This window comes from Salmo salar, chromosome ssa15 (assembly GCF_905237065.1).
Source record: "Salmo salar chromosome ssa15, Ssal_v3.1, whole genome shotgun sequence".
Taxonomy (NCBI): domain Eukaryota; kingdom Metazoa; phylum Chordata; class Actinopteri; order Salmoniformes; family Salmonidae; genus Salmo; species Salmo salar.
Genome location: NC_059456.1, coordinates 40098860 through 40123047, shown reverse-complemented (window position 1 = coordinate 40123047; position 24188 = coordinate 40098860). Strand labels below are relative to the sequence as shown.

Below are 24188 nucleotides of genomic sequence, written 5' to 3'. Positions count from 1 at the left end.
ACGTGAGTGACATGGTGCGGTAATCATTTAGGCAGGTTACATTTGCTTCCCTGGGCCCAGGGACTATGGTGGTCTGCTTGAAACATGTAGGTATTACAGACTCAGTCAGGGAGAGGTTGAAAATGTCAGTGAAGACACTTGCTAGTTGGTCCGCGTATGCTTTGAGTACACGTCCTGGTAATCCGTCTGGCCCAGCAGGCTTTGTTCACATCAGCTACCGAGAGAGTTCACACACAGTCATCCAGAACAGCTGGTGCTCTCGTGCATGCTTCAGTGTTGCTTGCCTCGAAGCGAGCATAAAAAGGCATTTAGCTCGTCTGGTAGGCTCGCGTCACTGGGCAGCTCGCGTCTGGGTTTCCCTTTGTAGTCCGTAATAGTTTTCAAGCCCTGCCACATTCGACGAGCGTCAGAGCCGGTGTAGTAGGATTCAATCTTAATCCTGTATTGACGCTTTGCTTGTATGATGGTTTGTCTGAGGGCATAGCGGGATTTCTTATAAGTGTCCGGATTAGTCTCCCGCTCCTTGAAAGCGGCAGCTCTAGCTCGATGCGGATGTTGCCTATAATTTATGGCTTTTGGTTGGGATATGTACGTACAGTCACTGTGGGGACGACGTTGTCGATACACTTATTGATGAAGCCAATGACTGAGGTGATGTATTCCTCAATGCCATTGGATGAATCCCGGAACATATTCCAGTCTGTGCTAGCAAAACAGTCCTGTAGTGTAGCATCCGTGTCATCTGACCACCTCTGTATTGAGCGATTCACTGGTACTTCCTGCTTTAGTTTTTGCTTGTAAGCAGGAATCAGGAGGATAGAATTGTGGTCAGATGGAGGGCGGGGGGAGAGCTTTTTATGCATCTCTGTGTGTGGAGTAAAGGTGGTGTAGGATTTTTTCCCCCCTGGTTGTACATGTGACATGCTGGTAAAAAAATTGGTAAAACTGATTTAAGTTTGCCTGCATTAAAATCCCAGGCCACTAAGAGCGCTGCTTCTGGATGAGCATTTTCTTCTTTGCTTATGGCCTTATAGAGTTCAATGAGAGCGGTCTTAGTGCCAGCTTCGCTTTGTGATGGTAAATAGATGGCTACGAATAATACAGATGAGAACTCTCTTGGTAGACAGTGTGGTCTACAGCTTACCATAAGGTACTCTACCTCAGGCGAGCAATACCTCGAGAATTCTTTAATATTAGACATCGCGCACCAACTGTTATTGACAAAAGCCCCCCCCCCCACCCCGTGTCTTACCAGAGGTAGTGTCTCTGTTCTGCAGGTGCATGGAAAATCCTGCTAGCTCTATATTGTCCGTTTCTTCGTTCAGCCACGTCTCGATGAAACATAAGATGATACAGTTTTTAAATGTCCCGTTGGTAGGATAATCTTAATAGTAGGTCATCAAATTTTATTTTCCAATGATTGCACGTTAGCAAGAAGAACGGATGGCAGTGGGAGTTTACTCGCTCGCCTACAGATTCTCAGAAGGATCCCCGATCTGTGTCCCCTTTTCCGGCATCTTTTCACGCAAAAGGCATGGATCTGTGCCTGTTCCAGTGAAAGCAGGATATCCTTCTCGTCGGACTCGTTAAAGGAAAAAGTTTCTTCCAGTCCGCAATGAGTAATCGCTTTTCTGATGTCCAGAAGTTATTTTCGGTCAGACGAGACAGTAGCAGCAACATTATGTACACAATAATTTAAAATAATTTAAAAAATAACAAAAAAACAATAGCACAATTGGTTGGGAGAATGTAAAACGTCAACCATGTTCTTCGTCGCCATCTTCAATTTCATACTGTGCTTCCTCTTCTGGAATGGAATGAAAGTCTCATTCATGTTCCCATGATTAGGGAGGAAAAATAAAACAATGATTTCGCATTAACTTCCAGAAATATCATACAAGGCGCAAGACATAAAACAAAAGAAGTTTAACAATCTGTCTCGAGTTCACATTGACATAATCTGTGAAAGTAGGTCAAAGATGTATCTCATAGAAGTTTCTTCACCACCTTTTTAAAAGCCCTTTAAACGGGATGCACCCACCAGGTCTGGGCTCTTCGCTGGCTGAGACACTAGCTCTATAAAAATCCCTGAGTAAACAGCATCCAGAGGTTGTTTCCTGCTCCTCTTTTAGAGGAAGACCATAAACCCAGTCTTTTGAAATCTTGATGAGAATACAGTGCTCTTACATTTTCTCAAAGGAAACAATTAACAGATAGGATAGTTAAGAAATATATATTTTTTCATAATATGATATAACCGTTCTCTTTCACATAAGAATGTATTGGTTATTATAGTTGCTTCCTTTCCATGACATCTAACAAACATTCCTTACCGAAGGATGTGCAAATGTGTGACGTATCAAGAGTTCGCTACAGTGTGAGAGAGAACACCCATGTTGCATTAAAACCTTAAGCAAATCTCAAGGAAAATACAGTGCATTTTGAAAGAATTCAGACCCCTTGACTTTTTCCACGTTACAGCCTTATTCTAAAAAGTATCAAATAACAAATGTCTCATTAATCTACACACATTTGGAAAGGCACACACCAGTCTATATAAAAGGTCCCACAGTTGACAGTGCATGTCAGGGCAAAAACCAAGCCATGAGGTCAAAGGAATTGTCCCTAAAGCTCTGAGACAGGATTGTGTCGAGGCACAGATCTGGGGAAGAGTACCCAAAGATTTCTGCAGCATTGAAGGTCCCCAAGAACACAGTGGCCTCCATTATTCTTAAGTGGAAGAAGTTTGGAACCACCAAAACTCTTCCTAGAGCTGGCTGCTGGGCCAAACTGAGCAATCAGGGGAGAAGGGCCTTGGTCAGGGGGGTGACCAAGAACCCGATTGTCACTCTGACAGAGCTCCAGAGTTCCTCTGTGGAGATGGGAGAACCTTCCAGAACGACAACCATCTCTTTACGGTAGAATGGCCAGACGGAAGCCACTCCTCAGTAAAAGGCACATGACACCTGAAGGACTCTTATACCATGAGAAACAAGATTCTCTGATCTGATGAATGCCAAGCGTCAGGTCTGGAGGAAACCTGGCACCATCCTTACAGTGAAGCATTGTGGTGGCAGCATCATGCTGTGGGGATGTTTTTCAGCTGCAGGGACTGGGAGACTAGCCAGGATGATGACAAGATGAACGGAACAAAGTAGAGAGATCCTTGATGAAAACCTGCTCCATAGCGCTCAGGAACTCAGACTGGGGCGAAGGTTCACCTTCCAACAGGACAACGACCCTAAGCACACAACCAAGAAAATGCAGGAGTGGCTTCTGGACAAGTCTCTGAATGTCCTTGAGAGGTCCAGCCAGAGCCCGGACTAACGTCTCTGGAGAGACCTGAAAATAGCTGTGCAGCAACGCTCCCCATCCAACCTGACACAGCTTGAGAGCATCTGCAGAGAAGAATGAGAGAAACTCCCCAAATACAGGAGTGCCAAACTTGTAGAGTCATACCCAAGAAGACTTGAGGCTGTTATTGCTGCCAAATGTGTTTCAACAAAGTACTGAGTCAAGGGTCTGAATACTTGCGTAAATGTGATATTTCTGTTTAATACATTTGGAAAATAAAAAAAATACAGTTTTTGCTTTGTCATTATGGGGTATTGTGTGTATATTTATGATGGAAAAAAAACAATTTAATCCACTTTAGAATAAGGCTGTAACGTAACAAATGTAGAAAAAGTCAAGGGGTCTGAATACTTTCCTAACGTACTGTATATGCCGAGCAGGTCTTACATTAAACACAGAGCTTAAAACTCAAAGCAGATGTTTTTTTTATTGCATGTCTCACAATTCCACTCAAGAAATTTCAGAAGTACATTTCTGAAGGAATCCATTATTCAAAAGGCATGCTTTCCGTAACTAATGGTGGTTCAGATTACAGTCTTACCGAAGCTTTGACTAAATGTGTGATCTAACTATCTCAAAGATTCAAATTTCTCCTTGGATAACTTTAAAAGTAGACCTAATCACATATAGGGGCTACATTATTAACGATTATAGATATGAATATCTGATGGACAAGCTAAAGAATTACTGTTAGACCCTCAAAACAAGCAGAAATTACATTTGGCATTCACCTTTTGAGAAATTTGACAATGTAAATCACAAAATTCCTCCTATATTTAGATCATACGGCAATTACACTACAGATGTTTGGAATCAACGAGTATTTCACTCTTATAACTGAAAATGATGAGGTGCAGACATTTCAATCATGTTCGCAGAACTCAAATCAAGGGAGGCTGCCGCTTTGTTGTTAATGTCCTTTTTGAGAGGCAGTGTCAAAATCCAATTCTGAAGGGAAACTGAATCCACTGAAAGGCCTGTTCCTGACCAGCTTTGAAAATAGTCAAATGTCAAGACTCCTAAAGTGCACTTAGCAGCCAATGGCTTTGAAGATATTCATTACTAAACTGCCCTCAGAGATTCACGACGTGATAAGCTTCATTTAGTGGATATTGGTACAGAATAGAGGAAATAGATAGAATTAACAAGGAATATGAAGAAGTACATTATGATAACTACATTATGATATCTTACCCAAAAATCAACAAATCATAATGTGAAGACAATTGGGAAATAGTAGATAAATGTGTCATTGTGTGCAAACTTGTTTAAACATTCCAAAGGCTGTATCCAACCTTTAGTGTAGCTGACTAATTATCTCACCGTTTCTAACTGATCCATCAGTTGCACAAGAAACTTCCGACATTCTGGGGTTTTGCTGTCCAGTTTCATTCCCGTCTGCATGGCATAAAGCCGACCTGAAAGAGAAGGAAAAGGGTATCACTATTTTATCTCAGAGCAATGTGTCAGGGGTGATGACGACACTTCATGTTTCCCAGAATAACACTGAGTGCCCTCAGAACAGCCTCAATTCGTCGGGGCATGGACGACAAGGTGTCGAAAGTGTTCGACAGGGATGCTGGGCTATATTTACTCCAAAGCTTCCCACAGTTGTGTCAAGTTAGATGTATGTCCTTTGAGTGTTGGACAATTCTTGATACACACAGGAAACTGTTGAGCGTGAAAAACTCAGCCGCGTTGCAGTTCTTGACACACACAAACCTGTGCGCCTGCGCCTACTACCATACCCCGTTTAAAAAGGCACTTAAATATTTTGTCTTGCATTCACCCTCTGAAATGGAACACATACACAATCCATGTCTCAATTATCTCAAGGCTTAACCTGCCCCCCCCTTAATCTACACTGACTAAAATGGATTTAACAGGTGACATCAATATGGGATCATAGCCTGGATTCACCTGGTCAGTCTATGCCATGGAAAGAGCAGGTGTTCCTAATGTTTTGTACACTGTGTTGAAACTAAAAGTTAGAGTAGAGTCTCTCTCTTTATTATCACGAACAGCAATTCATATGGTAAAATCAAATGTGGACTGGACATAGTTCTGTTACATGGTCAAACATTTTTGGGGTTCAGGGTAAGGTCTTTCAAATTAAAGTAGGCTACCCTAAATCACCCAAAGTGTCCATTTGTCCAGCATGTTGGGGCGGCAGGTAGCCTAGTGGTTAGAGCGTTGGACTAGTAACCGAAAGGTTGCAAGATTGTTTTCACGTTCTTCTCTGAGTTATGACGCTCACTTTGAGTTAACTGATTCAACCTCCCAACAGTGCAAGTCCGTGAAAGAGGCTGTGTAAATATTAGCATTATTGTTATTATATCCTTAGCATTGTTTCACTCAGCACATAGCAGCCAAGAGGGAATCTTGGCTCATGTTTTCAACACACGCTGTCCATCCACCCTCTCCTCCATGTTGACAGATCCTTGCATCCTTTGATTTTATGCATCCAGGCTCAGGACCATTAGCGCTCTTCTCTCAGTTTTCAGAGATTGAAAACATGCGCACACCCAGACATCTGGTGAAGGACTGTCCCATGAGCCTTAAAGTGTTCCCTGTGTGCAACTTTGACACACACTCAATGTTTGAGAGGCCATTGCCAAATCCAACAGCTCTGGGTTTACAGCTGTTTCGAGTGCTGCAGTTTCCAACCAACAAAGAACTCTAAAGCGCCATACCTAATTGACAGACCTTCTATTGACGTGATACATGAATGAAGATGTGGGAAATTATATATGACTAGGCAACTAGATTCAGCCGTGGGTGAAGTGGATGGTTGGGGGACCAAAACGTAATTCTATTTTGTTTTTACACTTCAAATTGACAAGTAAGCGCTAATGAGATTGGATTGGAAAATAACAATCCTTTTATCCCACCCCCAGATCTATATTTTTTATTTTGACAAAAAAAACTTTTGGGGGGCCAAAAATGTATAATCACTTGGGTGAGTTGGGGCCCGTGGGCCGCCTGTTGCCGACCCCTGAACTGACTAGGCTATAGACATAACACAAAACACTGCCTGGAAGAAGCCACTCAGAATAAGAGCAATGCCGTGAAGAGGCAGAACAAAAAAGCAGCACACTGATGCTTTGAACGTGTAGTCTACAGCCTGAAGTGTGAGCCTCTGAAGGACTGCAGTCAGAGCCTTAATAATGAGCGGTCTCCAACCGGGACAAAACAACAATCATCGATGCAGTGAGTTCAAAGTCATTAGCTACACAAAGTCAGACAGGCAGGTTAATTTTTTTTCCGGACCAGCACCCAAGTAGGTGTCCGCCTCTAAAATTAAGATCATACCTTCCACACGTTCGCGATTTAAATGCTAACAGTGTGAAGGATGCTGCTGTCCCTTAGGAAATTAAAAGATGAGCCACTAGATCAGCTTGTAGCCTAGAGCCTGTCTAGCCAAAAAACATGACATAATTGTTTGCCATTCTTCAAAGAGTGCTTTAAAAACCTGTCTGGGCTAGGGGGCAGTATTTTCACGGCCGGATGAAAAAACGTACCCAATATAAACAGGTTACTACTCTGGCTCAGAAACTACAATATGCATATTATTAGTAGTTTCTAAAACTGTTTGAATGGTGTCTGTGAGTATAACAGAACTCATATGGCAGGCAAAAACCTGAGAAAAAAATCCAACCAGGAATTGGATTGTAGTTTTTCAAGACTGGGCCTATTCAGTATACAGTGACTTAGGGTTCAATTTGCACTTCCTAAGGCTTCCACTAGATGTCAACCGTCTTTAGAACGTGTTTCAGGCTTTTGCAGTCAACAGAGAGCGAATAAGACCTCCTGGAGTCTGATGACCGAGAGAATGACAGGCCACAATTACGCGCTTTCACGTGAGGAGGTAGCTGTGTTCCATAACGTTTTTCAAGACATTGGAAGCGTCCGGTTGGAATATTACTAAAGTTTTACGTTAAAAAGGCCCTAAAGATTCATGTTTTACAACGTTTGACATGTTTCAACGAACGTAAATATAACTTTTTGTCCTGAAATTTTCGGCGCGCTTTCTACATTTGGAGTAGCTTACTGAACATGCAAACAAGAAGTTATTTGGACATAAATTATGGACTTTATTGAACAAAACAACATTTATTGTGGACCTGGGATTCCTGGAAGTGCCTTCTGATGAAGATCAAAGGTAAGTGAATATTTCTAATGCTATTTATGATTTTAGATGACTCCAAAATGGCGGGTATCTGTATTGCCTGGTGTATTTTTCTGAGCGCAGTACTCAGATTATTGCAAAGTGTGCTTTCCCCGTGAAGCTTTTTTGAAATCTGTCACAGCGGTTGCATAAAGGAGATGTTCATCTATAATTCTTTGAATAACAGTTGAATATTTTCTCAACGTTTATGAAGAGTATTTTTGTAAATTGTTGTGCTGATTCACCGGCAGTATTGGAGGCCAAATATTTTCTGAACGTCACGCGCCAATGTAAAATGCTGTTTTTGGATATAAATATGAACTTTATCGAACAAAACATACATGTATTGTGTAACATAATGTCCTAGGAGTGTCCTAAGATAATCAAAGGTTAATGCTTCATTTCGCTGTGTTTTGGGTTTTATTGACACATGTCCTTGCTTGGAAAATGGCTGTGTGATTATTTTTGTCTATGTACTCTCCTAACATAATCTAATGTTTTTCTTTCGCTGTAAAGCCTTTTTGAAATCGGACAATGTGGTTACATCAACGAGACGTATCTTTAAAATGGTGTAAAATAGTCGTATGTTTGAGAAAGTTGAATTATGACATTTTGTTGTTTTTGAATTTGCCGCCCTAGGTGGGACCCAAACTGTAAAGAAATGTGTGCATTTATCTATAGGCCTATGCCAAGTGTTGCGACAATGCCTCATTTATTACAGGGGCGGAAATCCCGGGGGGGGACGGGGGGGACACGACCCCCCCATCCTGGGAAAAATATGATTTGTCCCCCCCAATATATCACTGAAACATAACTATGTAATTTAAATAATATTAATAATACGCAATGAAAGCAATTGTGCTGATTATAGACACTTAATAGCGCGTTTTTAAGTTTCAAAAGATTGCGACCCCCCCCACCCTTTGCCTCACAATGGTTTGATCCACTGCCAGTTCCTTAGCTTGCTAGGTAACAGAGAGGTCGTATCTACTGTAAGTTAGTGCTTCAAAGTCCCTGTGATAAGGTTAGCGATAAACTGAAATCCAAACTGAACAGAACTACACTCTCTTCTACCATTGTCTTAATAAATATATTTAATGGTCTCGTTGCAAAAGCTAAATTGTCGCAAGGGAACTTTTATTTATTTATTTATTTTATTTCACCTTTATTTAACCCGGGTAGCAAAGATTATAGCAAACACCACTGAAACTGAATTGGTGCTCGCTAGCTTTGCAAATTCAGCTATTGTTGGAAGCCAGCCAATATGAAACAAACTATTAAAATTACAAAAGGTTGCAGCATATGTTGTGTAAATGGTGAACTCATACAGCTGTCAACTCTTGTCATTTTAATCCGTTTCACATTTGCTAGCTACCTTTTAGATTGAAGCCCAAATAGAATGATTAAAGATGATAGAAGCCCATCTCCTACTGTAAATAACCTACACACTGTGTGTGTAGCCAGCCAGCCAGCCAGGTAGAAAAATGGCAGAAAAATAAAAGACGGACATCAGAGTATTTTTCAATACACCAAAACGCATAGTAAGAACCCTAGTAGCCTTAATATCTCAAAGACTAGTTGATAAAATGTTTATAAGAAAGAAATGAAATTCTAATGGAAATGTTTCACAATGATGTCATTAGGCAGAGCAGGCAACAGATGGCACACAGACAGCAGAGTTGGGGACAGATATGCAGGGACAGACTGGCAGAGACAGGGAGTCTCAGGTAAGTTTGTTGAGTCTTTGTTTGGCAACATTATGAAAGGTTCTCAATTTTTTTGACTTGTAAAATAGGAACATAATTGGAAAATGCCATGGATACCCCCACTCTCAACTTAAACTGGTGACTGAACTAAGATTTGTTAAAGGCAATGGTATTGCTGTTGTGATTAGTTGTGTAGTTTTGGGTACCGGTAGTTAGGAGTACGGCAAACACCTTATTTCTTTGGTTCCTCAATATACATTTACCATATTACAATGTAGGCTATGTGTTACAGCACTACTTTTGGTGTCCCCCTCAGGAATTGCTCTTGAGAAAATTTCATGTAATTGTCCCCTCCAAAGTTGATATCAGATTTTCGCCCCTGATTTATCATAACCATTAGAGATACTATCTTAATTGCTAAATTGACCCATATATATATTCATTCAATAAAAAAGCATGTGCCATTTAATTTAATGAAACCGTAATATAAACTATATCGTGAAACACAATCTTCAAATAGGCAGTAACCTCAGCAGTGGCGATTGCTTGTAGAAGACTATGGCCTTATATTGTTAATTTTGCAGACAAGACGCACTTATTTCCCAAGCCCTTATCACAATCAAAACACCTATTTTATAGTAAAAAAAAAGTAATAAGAGAATATTTTTCCAAATGAAAAAAGTTTCCACTGCGAAGTGCGGATCATCTCGCGTCTAGAATTTTTTTTTAACGTGGCTCAATTTGGCGAATTAAAATATTTTTTCAGGGTTACAAAATCTGTCTTTTCGCTATGCAGATATTAGTTTATTCTGCCAGTTGTTTAGACTTTTCTGAATGGATGAACAACTCCACATTGAACACTGCATGGTAATGAATTACAGCCTATACATTTGTTTGGTGAGTAGCCAGCCCTATGCTTAATGATTCTGGTGAAACATGCTCTGTCTTTATCAAACTATTTTTGTGCGTATTTTCAGTGTGGAACCTGTCTATGTTTAGGGGGTTATAGCCTAGGCTAACCAATTTTAAAATGGCACTAGCAGTTCGCAATGTAGCCTAAGCGGAAAATAGATGGGAATATTATTCCAAAACTGCAGCTCATTGTTGGAACACGTTTTCCTACTTCAGTCAACCAGTCCATTTTGAATGTGTGATAAAATTGTCGTCATTTGGCAAGGAATGTAGCTTGTGTATCCCATCAGTTAGATACGTTTTTATAGGCATTTATTTATGTAGACCTAACAGGAGCTCGTGTGCGCAGTCAGCACGTGTATGTATGGAGCGGTCAGAACGCAATTGAGGGAATGAGACATGGAACTGTGTGATGCATGGCTTGGTTTATTTCTTGTTGTGCCCCGCAAATGCACATGCTCAAATGGAACACTAGAGTCAAAGCAAATCAACGTTGTCTTCAAAACAATTTTCAATGGCCCGTTCGGGCAGCCACAAAGCACATTCCATCAAATAGTTTTACAGTATTTGATTATTATTATTATTATTATTATTATTATCTCTGGTTAAAGACAGAGCTTTGTGACGTCCGTTCAGTACTCGATTACTCATGTCCATCCCTAGCACCGATGCAATAATTTATTCACCAACATTTCAACAGCAAGCTGTCTTCATAGAATAGGCTACAACAAGTGGTGCACTTGTCATTCTGACCTATACGTTTTGACAACTGCCTGGCCAGCCCTGTTTGCCTTGAATGCAACAGGTTTCCATAGACCCGCCTGTGAGCTGAAAAAGTAGGCAAGCCAACATCAGCTTCCACGTCAGCAGCACATCAATAGAGCATTTTAGTAATACAAAAATAAAGTTATACTAAATCAGCAAATGTCACATTTCCAAGGTGGGATAGGGTATCATACAGTGCATGTTATGACAAAGGTTGAGTTTTAAATCACTCATCTAACTCTAATTTCACAGTCATTACATTGTAAAACAGGGTGGACTGGCAATTACTACTTCCCAGCGGAAAATAAAAAAGCAAATATACCCAGCTGGGAGTTCTCTAAGTATGGCAAAAACACTGATCGTTCATTTTAATGAAGGGGTCTGTGTCTTTGATACAGGGCTGCTCTAAGTATGAAGCCTATGAGTGGGCAAAAGTCCAGATCCATGTGTGATAGGCATGTGTCAGTTATAATTGTAACAACATTGCCTTAAGATATCTAGCTAGGCTAAATTCTGCATTCAAGGCACAGATATTGTTGTACGGCCTCATATAGTGAGCAAAATTCTATATTTTGTTTGGTTTTCAACACCTGGGACGCCATCATAGTGTATGGCAGGTTGAATGCTGCTGCATTAAAAATTAACAAGAAAAAGCCTGGGGCTTGAAACCAATAGTGGGCCTGTTACATGGTTATCTCCATCTCTCCTACAATAACACTGACTCAATTCAAATTACAACTGAACATAAAACCCCGGAAAGACACGTTAAGGTGACCAATTTACAAGACAGAAGCAAAACAGAATACAGTCACTACTTTTGGTTGGCTGAAGCAGTTTAGATTTGATTCTAGTAGGTTCAGCTTAGATAGAAGCACAATATTCATTATGCTCACAATTAGCTTTTAAAATGGCTTCACCATTTGTCATATATCAAAACAAAGCATGTCAGAAATCAGGAGAAAATACAATTTTAGAAAACTCTTTCCAAAAGTTTGAGCCAAGGTGCAGCGGTGTAAGGCACTGCATCGCAGTACTTGAGGCGTCACTACAGGCCCGGGTTCGATCCCGAGCTGTCGCAGCCGGCCATGACCGGGAGACCCATGAGGCGGTGCACAATTGGCCCAGCGTCGACCGGGTTAGGGGAGGGTTTGGCTGGCTGGGATGTCGTTGTTCCATTATGCTCTAGGGACTCCTTGTGGCGGGCCGGGCGCCTGCATACTGACTTCGGTCGCCAGTTGTACGGTGTTTCCTCCAACACATTGGTGCGGCTGGCTTCCGGGTTAAGCGAGCAGTGTGTCAAGAAGCAGTGCGGCTTGGCGAGGTCGTGTTTCAGAGGAAGCATGGCTCTCGATCTTCGCCTCTCCCGAGTCCGTACAGGAGTTGCAGCGATGGGACAACACTAACTACTAATTGGATACCACGAAATTATGGAGAAAAAGGGGTAAAAGTCCATTAAAACTATGCCAAAGGCCACGTGTTGATATTCCCTAAACAGTTAGCCATAACGAAAGCAATGGGGATCATTTTGCTCAGATATGATGATGGTCACTGCACATCACAGCGGGCACTAACAATGTCATCCTTTGTCAAGCCATTACGCCCATACAGCTTAACATCTAATTCTCCTCTTCTGAAACAATGCAACACTGAGACCATTCACGACAGACGCAAGGCCATGAAAATAAAATCCATAATCCACTGTACTTCAGAAGGGGAAATTATTTTGCCATGGGCAGAACTGTGTGTGTGAGTGTGGAAGGGGGTTGATGAGTAAGGGAACTTCATGAATGGCCAGGGGGGTTACAGTATTCTCTCCCCCAGATAGAGATGTAGGAGAATGACAAACTACAGTGTCCAATGACACAAAAAGAGACAGTCAGCAGCATTCATTCCTCTGCAAGGCTCCACAGATGGTTGTGCGTGCAGCCCAGTACATCACTGGGGCCGAGCTCCCTGCCATCCAGGACCTCTATAACAGGCGGTGTCAGAGGAAGGTCCCAAAAATTTGAGGACTCCAGCCACCCAAGTCGTGGACTGTTCTCTCTGCTACCGAACAGCGGCGGTGCCGATGCATCATGTCTAGAGCCAACAGGACCCTGAACAGCTTCTACCCCCAAGCCATTCCTGATAGAAAGTTAAATAGGTAGCCAAATAGCTACCTGGACTATCTGCATTGACCCTTTTTGCACTAACTTTGACTCATCACATATGCTGCTGCTACAGTTTAATATCAGTCACTTTATTCCAAGTTATACGTACATATCTACCTCAATTACCTCTTACCCCTGCACATGTACTCAGTACCCTGTGTATATAGCAAAGTTAACGTTACTTATTTTCTATTTATTATTATTTATTTTACTTTTCCATTATTTCTCTATTTTCTTTCTCTCTGTATTGTTGAGAAGGACCAGTAAGTAAGCATTTCACTGTTAGTCTACACCTGTTGTTTACGAAGCACGTGATGAATAAAATTGTATTTACTTTTATTTCATAAATGTGGAATATAGCTAAAGGGGATGGTTGACTGTCCAATGTAGCTTGATTCACAGGGATTAGTGTCATTCATTTAATACACTGAATGTTACGAATATTTCCCATCTCAAAAGTGAGTCAACTTTTCCCCCTGCAGATGTTCTTCCACAGAAATAGACAGTGTGGTAGTTGAACCTCCACTGCGTAGGCCTAAACCATGACATCCGTGTTAATGTATGTTGAAGTAACAAATCGGCCTATAACTTTGTCAATCTTTCTGGTTTGAGATATGGTAGAACTTGACTAAAATCCTTGTCAAATGGAAATAAATGGGAGGAATACATGCCTGTCCTGGCATGCATCCCCAACGCAAGCTTGACATTAGTCATAAAAAGAGTGTGAGCTGAGTCCTCAGTTTGGGCGTCACCAAGTCTTCACTGACATTTGCAATGAGAACAGAATTGTGTACTCTGGGATGGTAGCCCGCGCATTCAGCTCTCCTCACTACAAGGATGTTATTATGTACTATAGCTGCAGTTCAATCGGAAGACTAGATCAAGTCCCGGAAGCGTGAGGGAAAACAACTCAAAGAGAGCCTTTTCCATAGGTTAATACTATAGCACAATGCCAGGGCGCAGGGGCCTACACTAGGAGGCAGAATACAGGCCCATGGTGCTACAGTCGAACCGGAGGTTCAGCCATTTTTACTTCTGTGCTTCAAGTTGGCCAGGTTTTATACAATATAAAGCAGCAGGAGAACACAATGTTCTATTTGAAATGAAAGCCTTTGTGTTGGTTAGGGTTACTATGTGCTGCTGAGGCGGGATATTAAATCACTGTGGTATCCTGCTGCTAGCTTGGACATTCATATTAGGGAAAATGCAATCCATTAAGTGGAAGTTTGTTTGTAGTCATTGTTTGGCCTGGGGGTGCTTGGGTTCAATAATGGTGGGTAATTATAGGGAAACAAATCAGTGCTTTTGTTTAAACCATGAATTTCCCTAGTTGTATGGAATGGATCAAGTAAGCTATAGCCCAGATGATGAACATTGCACAAATAGGCTTTGCGTATTTTGGTCAATGTAATATAATGGCTCGCCGATAAAGAAAAATAATGATTGTTGCACCACTCTTTTGTAAAGCCTGCCACCACTAATCCGCTAAATGAATACACTAACCTAGGGCTCCTATAGGTCTTGAGTCCTCTAACCATTGTCATGTGCTGAATGCTTGACAAAAGAGGAAGCTCATTTGCTATTCAGATGGTTTCATCCAGACCATCAACATTTCAGGCTAATAACTGTGAGAAAATCCTTATTACATTAGGTAGACTAGTCAATTTGATCCTATTCAGTCTGGTTCAAATAATGGTAGCCATTTTCCTCTTGAGAGTCTGATTTACATTGGACCTTGGAAGCTAGAATAGCCTGGGATATAGGATACTCTGCAATCAAGTAGGTTACTATATCGTCTTGATTCTTGACAATTCGATTTAGAGCAATGAAGGTTCTCTTAACCATAACATTTCAAAACAAAGGCAAATTCAGTTTGAGAGAAAAGCCTGAGTCACTATGGCCGTCAGCTCTACAACCTTCTTCCAAAGACAATGGGGTTGAGTCATTCAGAGATATGTCGATGCTGACCTCCAGTGGCATGTTGAATTACTGGTCCACTCTGATGCTCATGGGCCATGAAACAAGGAACTCACGCTGAAAGACCTTCAACCATCTCTGCTTCAGTCCAAACCCCAAACCAGCCTAAATAAAATCAGACACAATTGGAGAACTCAAGAAACACCAAAGCTACCAGACTTTGTCTAAGCCCATCAACTGACAATCCCCAGCCCTAATTATATACACAAGAAAAATATCAATAGGGTTTATCCAATAAGGCACACAAAAACAGGACAGACTTCATCCAAAGGACACTAATTTCTCTACTCATGTCCTTTCAATTCTACCAACACACCCGCCATTGCAATTAAAATACAAGAACCAGGCGGGCAGTGAAACTGCGCAGTGATGCCAAACTGGAAAAACATGTTCCTCAGCATATTTGGCTAATCCACCTCATAGCATGTTCTGCACATCCCATTCAGCCAAAAGCAGCCATTGTCAGTCATCAGTATCTCTGTAATGAGCCATGGTAAATATATTTAAATTCAATCACTTTTGACAACAGCAGTTTTGATTTGAATGAAACCATATATATATATATATATATATATATATATTTGCCCATTGTAGAAGTGCTCAGAAGGTGACTTTGGACATCAATGCCAGAACATTCAAGAGATAAAAGGTTCTCAGAGTTGATCCATGTCTTCGTCACTGGAAAAGATAAACGATTGAGAATTATATAATTTAAAAGCTTACAAACAGAATTGTCAAACTATTTAATAATTTCTGGAATTATTTTAAATATTGTGTAAAAATAAAAAAACTAGTCTCAATTATCTAAAAACACAAACTCCCATTGGTTTCATATTCGCATATGTTGTAGCTTAGTAGTGCTAAGCAATTAACTGACATTTGTTATTTTACGTTTTTTAAACAACTATTTGACCTGTTGTTTCAATTATTTGAATTCCATTTAATTTGTTTCTGTTGCTCAATGCACATTGAGCAGTTTCTCTAGAGCTAAATCAGATCAAACCCAAACTCTGATGTAGTAGGGAGTTGTTGTTTCCAACAAGCAAATATTCAACAATTTAGTGCAGAAAACATGGTAATTAACTACAATGACCATAATCCTTTGCACACCTACTTGTCCGGCCTTTAGCCGTGGTATATCGGTCATATACCACAAACCCCTGAGATGCCTTATTGCTATTATAAACTGGTTACCAACGTAATTAGAGCAATACAAATGTATGTTTTGTCATATCCGTGGTATATGGACTGATATACCACAGCTGTCAGCCAATCAGCATTCAGGACTCGAACCACCCAGAGTATAATCTTTAATAAAACACTTTTTTCTCAACCTTACAGTACATGAATAAAAATGTTTTTCAAACACTTGTTTTGAAACATTCCATCTAACATCTAACAACTCTTAAGCCTTATATTACAGAAGTCCCCAAAGCATGTTGTAGAATAACCAAATACGATCAATGAGAATGGCAGGAAAGATTGACCCTATCACAAAAGGATTCTTGTGATAACATTGCATTGGATGGCAGCTAGCCTTATGTTAGACACTGCAGAGGTACTGCAGCCTAGTAGTTCACTAAACTATAATGTTTTCATGATTTTGTCAGAGAGTTTAGGACTCCTGTCAGCTCCCAGAGCTAGCCTAAAACAAGGCTTAAGCTCAGTAGGCTAACAAAGTCTTAAATCGCCCAGATGACCAAGAGACAGTACAGTGCCCTGTCGGTCACACTATTTTGAAAGAAAACGTCCTTTGTGTAAAATAACTAGCTAGCTAACGTTAGCTTGCCACAATCCACCAGAAAGCAATTAGGCTGCGCTTGATAACAACATAGCCTAGTCATAGACCATGTAGTGGCACTGAATGAAATGTGCTTGCTAAGAAAGGGTCAAGTAAAGTAAGTCATTTGTAGACGTTTCTAGACTTGAGAAAATATACCTATTTTTATTTTCCTGTTTGGCAAGCTAGATATCGAGCCAGGCTCTGGTCACATGAACTGTATCCCTACCCTAGGCAGCTGGCAACGCCTTACAAATGAGTCATGCCATACCACAAAGCTTACCATATAGTTAACTGGCATAGCCTTTTTCAAAGAATGTGACATAGTTAGATAGAGTACTCTTATAGTACTCTTTGCAATACACTAGCTAGCTAACGTTAGCTAGCTAACAATTCGTTAGTTATGAATACTATGAACCTCGACTACTTTTGATAAAGCCGACTGAGAAGTCGGCAAAGTTAAGAAGTAAACATCTGTTAAGTAACCACTAACATTAGTAAGACTGGCAGCAGCAACAACAACAACAACAACAACAACAACAACAACAAAAAAGTGTCGAAGTTGTAGCTAGCAAGCTGTCATTCGTTAGCAGCTAACTACTGTACCTCTGGTATTATTGTTATGATTCCATAACTAACTAACGTTAACTAGCTATAGTTAGATAAATGACATGGCTGGCTAGCTGTCGACCTCATACGTTATATTCACAGAACAGTTAGCTAGCGATTTAACGGTTCCTGTCCCCCTAATGGAGTTGACAGCTGAACATAAACGTACAATAATGGCAAGCTATCCGAGTTGGCTAGCAAGTACAAACTCACAGTAGTAAGCCACGACAGGATCCCTCTTCTCATGTTCCTGTGCGGTTCTTAGATAGTGTTGAATGGCTTTTAGCTGTGGTGGGAGCGCCATCTCTAATAATGTAAATACACTAGCTAACTATGGTAGATTAGTCAACATTAATGGCAATGTGGCTTGCAAACTAGCTAACTCTCAACAACAATGCTCCTCCTTGCGCAGAATTCTTCCGCTTTCTTGTTCAATACGTTTAGCGCCATCTGCAGGAAAGGAGGACTGTCAAAGCAAAACGGCATCATATTGACATTGACAACATATTGATTACTGTGTGAGCCTATTTGCAATGCGTTCCATGGTGATCTTACGGGTTGTGAGTAGCCAACAATCTTATTATGATATGAATGGAATGAGAATCAACGAGAATTACGGCATATCTGTAGTAAATTGTCATCAAGGATCTGCATGCAGCTTATAGATTAGTAGGTAAGTTTTTCAACACCACAATGATCCACTGTGATTAAACTGCATATAGATTTTTCCCTAGACTCGCCAGAATACGCTACCATCCGTTTTTCAGGGATACAACTTTCGTTCCCCTTAATATTCAAAGTGGGACCTCTGCTCAAGTGTCATTCTATGCCTACTACATTAGGACAACTTTTCCCCAAGCAAATGCATGGGGCTATCATGAACATATGGTATGTATAGAAAAAAATTGAAACAGGGCATGCAGCATACCTCTTATTGTAGGATTGCTTTGTCAATACAGTTTTCAGTACAAAATAGTAGCAGCATAGCACCACCTCTAATAAAATTAAAAAATCTATCATCTCACTGATACTTTTGAGACATAAGAAAGTGTTTGAGCTTTACCTAAAAAGCAGCACAGACAGATTTTTCAGAAACAGCACATTGCAGAACAATATTGTCTGAACATAAAGAGGGTCATAAAATGTGCCCCTTTTATTAAACAAATGTGAAAAGTTGAATGCATTTTTATGAAGTACATATCGGAAAGTCAAAACAGACAAACTAGATGTTATTAAATGAATTTCAATTACCCTAAGAAAACTAAACAATGCAACTAAACATTAGTTAAATCAAAAACATACAAAACAAATAATATGTCCTTGTGGTGTATTTCATGATGTAGGATTAATTTCTTGTCAGCTAGATATTCATAGTTTCATTGAAACCTGGAGTTTCTGATTAATAAAGATGAACCTGAAATTAGCTCAAATCAAGTTAACATCTTTTTTAAGCATACAATCCGCAGAATTTCAGACTGAGTGTATATCGGAATTAGCTTGCTAACTAATTGATCCCACTTCCCAAAAATACTCCTCAGATTTACTGACAACCAAATGAATGTCATTGCTTCTTTTAACAGTTACCTCAGCTTATTGTACAAAATGTAAGAGGCAAACATTAAAACCATCCATCTGTCACAAATACCAGAAAGCAGTGTGCCATATTGTACCTGAGATGATACATTTAGCTGAAAATAATAACAAAAGTTGGATGGATGCCTGATAATAACTTACAGATACAAAACAAAAGAGGTAATCATTTTCAGTACGGCTACAACACAGGGTTAAATCAAAAGCATGATACTACATGCTATGAAAAGGGTCTTAAAACAGTCAAATATGGGTTATCCATACACACTGTGACCAGCGCACTTATCAGCAATTACACTTAAACCTACAGTGGGTTGTAGAACTGCATGATAAATCTGGGAGCATGGAAACCCATTTTCTTTAACTGTTAATGATATCATTCCTATTTACAGTATTTCAAAACCTTAATTTAGTAATCATCAAAGGAGATGTTCCAAAATCTTTCAAATTCAAACTATCTTGAGCACCTTTATATACTCCGGTTCTTCAATGAATACACATTTTCTATTAAAGGAATACTTCAGGATTTTGACAATTAGGCCCTTTATCCACTTCCCCAGAATCCAATGAACTCGTGGATACAATTTGTATATCTCTGTGTCCAGTATGAAGGAAGTTAGGGTAGTTTTGCGAGTCAGTGCTAACTAGTGTTAGTGCAATGACTCAAAGTCTGCTATTATGCTAGTAGATACCCATAGACTTCCAGTTGCTGAGCTAACGCTAGTTAGCGATGGCTCGCAAAACTACCTCTAACTTACTTCATACTGGACACAGAGACACAAAAATGGTATCTACAAGTTAATCTGGCTCTGGGGATCTACATAAAGAGCCTCATTGTCAAAATCCCAAAGTATCCCTTTAATAATTTATTATGACCTGAACATATTAAAGGCCAACTATTGAAATCAAATCTAAGTTTCATTAGGATACATTTTTGCCTGCCTTTTTTCATCTGTAGGCCTAGTTCAATGCCTTAAAATGAACCCATTTTTAGCTTGTGTCGTAGGGTATTAGGATGTTAACCTTGATGACATGACATTGGCCATATGTTAAACTGGACAATTAGACAACATTATATGTCTATAGGCCCCTAAGAAGACTACAACAATGCTATAATACTTTTCACTGGGTACAAGAACTATAATTTTTCATAACAGGTTTCTTTCTTACTTGGGCCAATGATTGAAAGCTGCATACGATACAACTATATCCTTAGCCTACTGACAAAAGTAGATTTAAATCTGTGTTACTTGATTTTAACAATGGGATTATGGAAAGAAGTGTCTTTGCTTGTCAACTCCCAACAAAAAAAGCAGAGGTATGTCGTTTTCGGCCTTTGTGTCCATGTCAGACCTGGATAAGACAAACAGAAATTTGAAATATGACCTAGAACTCTGTAGCAAATAACACACAGGTCATTGATTGGTCAAGTAACCTAATCTCCTACAGAGTATCTCAAATATCTCAGCAACACACAGCAGCAACGTGATCACAGTGAAAGTGTACATTGCACTTAAAAATATGGTCTTTTCAAAGTGTTCCGGCACCATGCATTTGGTGATGTTGAACGTCTTTTCTAGGGCACTGGCATCACACATGTAGAGTGGGTGAACCTGGAAACCAAAGAGATGGCTCTGTAGCCAAAAAGCGATGACTTCCAGAATAATTCTTAGTAGGACAGAGATTATGTAGAAGACGGTGTATATAGGTCTCTGAAGGATTTCCTCCTGGTCAATGTTTTTACAGGCAGCATAGAGATGAAATACAGCTCCAGGGACTAAAACAGTTACCAGCTGCAATGCCCAGAATACCTGCAAGCAGAAGAACATTATGGTTATGGTCAGATGAGTGGAAAAACAACCTATTCACAAGTTCACATTCAATAACAGCTAATCTTTGAGTCCTGTCTGTTCATTACTTTGTTATTCACATTGAATAAAAGTACATATTCGAGTCTGTCTTTTCATGACTGGAATAAAATGTTTTGTCATTTGAATGGATGATGTGAAAAGTGCACGAAAATCCTTTGTTCGCATATCACCATGGCATAGCGTGCAAACTGGTGATCTCTGATTCTTTACCAATACCATTTATCAGATTAGCTCTCAAATGAGCACTGTTTGCTGATTCTGGCAGATTATAAAAGGTTTCTGAATAGTTGAAGAGATGGACTTTCTCATGTGAAATCATTTAATGCAGGAAGCACTCTTACCTGAGGTGTTATAGGCCTAAATTGGTTGTAACAGTATAGGTTTAACTCCCTCCTGTCTGGATCGCAGCTGAAATGGAGAGCTTCATTGCCATACACTGCAAAGCCCAAGACGCCCAGAAAGAACATCCGAACAGAGCCAAAGAACAGGGTGTGGAACTGGCCTATCACCGTCGGAGGCCTGAGCTAAAACACAAACACACAAACACACAAAAAGGCTTTAAAACAGCATTTGTTTATAAAACAAATTTAATAAATGAATGTGTGAAAACTGATTGAGGAAGCATGAGTATGATTGTAATTTAATGAATTACACAAACTATCAAAACAGCTTGGAAAGGGAGTAATGAACAGATGAAACGTTTGGAATGCATCCTCATCGACAATAGCAGATGGACCAAATATGATCAGATTTAAATGGAACAACTACAAACATGCTTATAAATCAGTAATGCATGGAGAATGGCAGTAATAGGGTCATATTTAAACAACACACATCTATTCAGAGAGTAGGACATTTACTATATTTACACTCTTATTTAATTCTGCAACAAATACAAGTCTATCCACTCTATTATGCTACAGTCAGATAGATAAATAATTCAGAGAACTCACTGGGCTCAAAGTGACCACGACCATCGTCCAATATTCTATATATTCTTGGTATCACCATACTTACACATCCTTCGTAAAAGTTCTTAATGTAGTTTAAAGACATGACTTTGCTGCTATTCTCCCAGTTCAATTATATTGTAACCCGTGGCCCTCATTGCCAATATGCTGGCATCAGGCAAAGCCCACTATAATTCTGAAGCTCCTAATGACCTTTTGCCACTGAAAGCCCTTGTCAATGCATATTTGTCTTTTATCCGCGGTGCCTTCATCAATTTACTCACTCAGTAGAAAAAAACACAACAGGAAAGGGAAAACAAAGGCACGGGGCATGTGGTCGGCTCATAATCCCCATTGAACTAAGTCAGCGAAAAAACTTTTGTAAAACACAATGGGGGAGAGAAAACAAAATAGTACAATACAATAGTGGCACCTGAGGGCACGTTATTTTGAGCTTCCAAATGAACAATTTGAGATGAAAATGGTGTTCGAAAGTTAGTTTTAGCACTACATCTAAAGAATTGTAATGTCAATTTCCACATAATTTCATGGATGACATTTGAAATGACAATTGTAAAGAAGTGATTTAGGACCTAGTAAACAACTTCTGACAAAATAAGAGTCAAAAACAAAATATTTAAGCTAATGTTTTATCATTTTTATCATCTTCAAATATATTTAACTCAGAATACTGTGACATATTTTATCTGACTTGAGGCACACGAAAAAGTTATGAAAATAACTTTACGCAATTTCTCCCTGTTGCAACATCGCGGTACACACCCTGCACTGTAAGTACTTCTGGAAGATCATTCACCAAATTGTCCCAGCCTCGGCGAGCTAGAGCAAACACACAGCAGACAAAAAACGACATAATAAACAAATCAGGTAATAAAATAAAGTCCACACACCAACCATAATCCAGGCGGAGTGCTGTTCATTCCCCCTCTCAATCAGAGCTTGGGTCCTAAACTCATGCCACTCTTGCGCTCCCTGGGAGATACCTGCTGGAAGAGTACCATGATGGATGCGTTTCTTTTACTTAAGGTGTTCTTGTGTCAGAGATCAAACAACAAACCAAAAAGCAAAGCACCAGTGAGATCAGGCATTTGTGGCAGTCAGTAGAGAGCGTTACGGACAGAGGCACTAATTACCTAAATAAAGCTAACACTGTCCCGCAAACATCCAGTCAGAGGGCAAGTGGTCCACACGACGACGCAAGCGCTTAGCTGTCGCTGTCCTCATCCGTCAGCGTAAAGCCACACAGCCTAACGGAGGGAAATTCCCTAAACAAGTGCGCTATGGAGTTTATCATATGGGATAATAAAACGATACCATTTCATAATAGACTCGTTTTTAGTCAATTCAAACATAAGGACTAAGCACATATGCTATAACTAGAATAGCCTACAACTACATTAACTAGATGAGTGGTTTGAATTTGAATCCGTTGTACGCACAAACTGAGAATAACAGTAGCCTAGACCACATTGATTATGGACATTCTCAATGGCACATTGGCATTTAAGGCAGATTTTTCTGTGATAGGATTACGCCTACGGGATTTCTAGTCCTTGCCATGTCATTAAAAACACTTTAAAATACAACTCACAGCCATACCCATTTCCATTGGCACTGTAGACTGCTCTGCATTGATGGACAGTGACGGATAGATAGAGTTAGCATTGAATGACTTCATTCATATTAATCAGTCATGGTAAAGTACTGTGAATATTTCATAATAACAAATTAGATTTTCCGATTGTATTAACTTGGAAATACTCAATGTGCCTCTCTCTCTCTCTCTCTCTCTCTCTCTCTCTCTCTCTCTCTCTCTCTCTCTCTCTCTCTATCTATCTATCTATCTATCTATCTATCTATCTATCTATCTATCTATCTATCTATCTATCTATCTATCTATCTATCTATCTATCTATCTATCTATCTATCTATCTATCTATCTAATCTGTGTTTTATCACTTCAAATTGACATTCAGGAGATCAAAATCCCGCTCAGTTTGCATAATGAGAGGTTTCCGTTTCGAAAAATGACATTCGCTTTTCTTTCGGCTTTTATTTAACCGCTGTGTGGGGAATAGGTTCGTTTATGTTCTGATATATGTCACTCGCCCCTATAGGACCTCTTCTGGTCTCTGTAACTTTCCCACTCTCACTGCTTTGCTTTCCTGATTACGTATTTATTGGATTTCTCCCTCCACTCACTTCCCCTGGTGGCTGGTGACTCAAATAACGACACCATACAGCTCCTACAGATAAGGGCTGGCTGACAATGAAATACCTGTGCAGGAGACCAAAACCCCGCTCAGTTTGCATAATGAGAGGTTTCCGTTTCGAA

The 24188-nt window shown here is 40.0% G+C and overlaps 2 protein-coding genes across 4 annotated transcripts in view; both read right to left on the bottom strand.

Moving 5' to 3' along the window:
• LOC106571414 (vacuolar protein sorting-associated protein VTA1 homolog) overlaps positions 1 to 17900 on the bottom strand; it is a 49658-nt gene extending 31758 nt beyond the window's left edge. The window contains exons 1-2 of the mRNA XM_014144477.2: positions 17635 to 17900; positions 4678 to 4772 (exon numbers count right to left, since the gene is read on the bottom strand). Of these exons, the coding sequence (XP_013999952.1) occupies positions 4678 to 4772; positions 17635 to 17725 (186 nt within the window). The 5' untranslated portion in view covers positions 17726 to 17900. The remainder of the gene's footprint in view (positions 1 to 4677; positions 4773 to 17634) is intronic.
• Positions 17901 to 18536: 636 nt separating this feature from the next.
• Positions 18537 to 23310, bottom strand: LOC106571413 (gap junction epsilon-1 protein). Of its 3 annotated transcripts, none has more exons than XM_014144473.1 (3): positions 22744 to 23310; positions 21224 to 21406; positions 18537 to 20822 (listed from the first exon to the last, which is right to left on the bottom strand). In XM_014144473.1, the coding sequence occupies exons 1-3, from the start codon at positions 22771 to 22773 to the stop codon at positions 20427 to 20429; spliced, it is 609 nt and encodes a 202-aa protein (XP_013999948.1). In that variant the 5' UTR covers positions 22774 to 23310; the 3' UTR covers positions 18537 to 20426. The 3 variants fall into 3 exon arrangements, with proteins under 3 accessions (XP_013999948.1, XP_013999946.1, XP_013999951.1); XM_014144471.2 differs by lacking the exon at positions 22744 to 23310 and adding an exon at positions 21900 to 22071; XM_014144476.2 differs by lacking the exon at positions 22744 to 23310 and adding an exon at positions 21836 to 22066.
• Between the last annotated feature and the right edge of the window lie 878 nt (positions 23311 to 24188).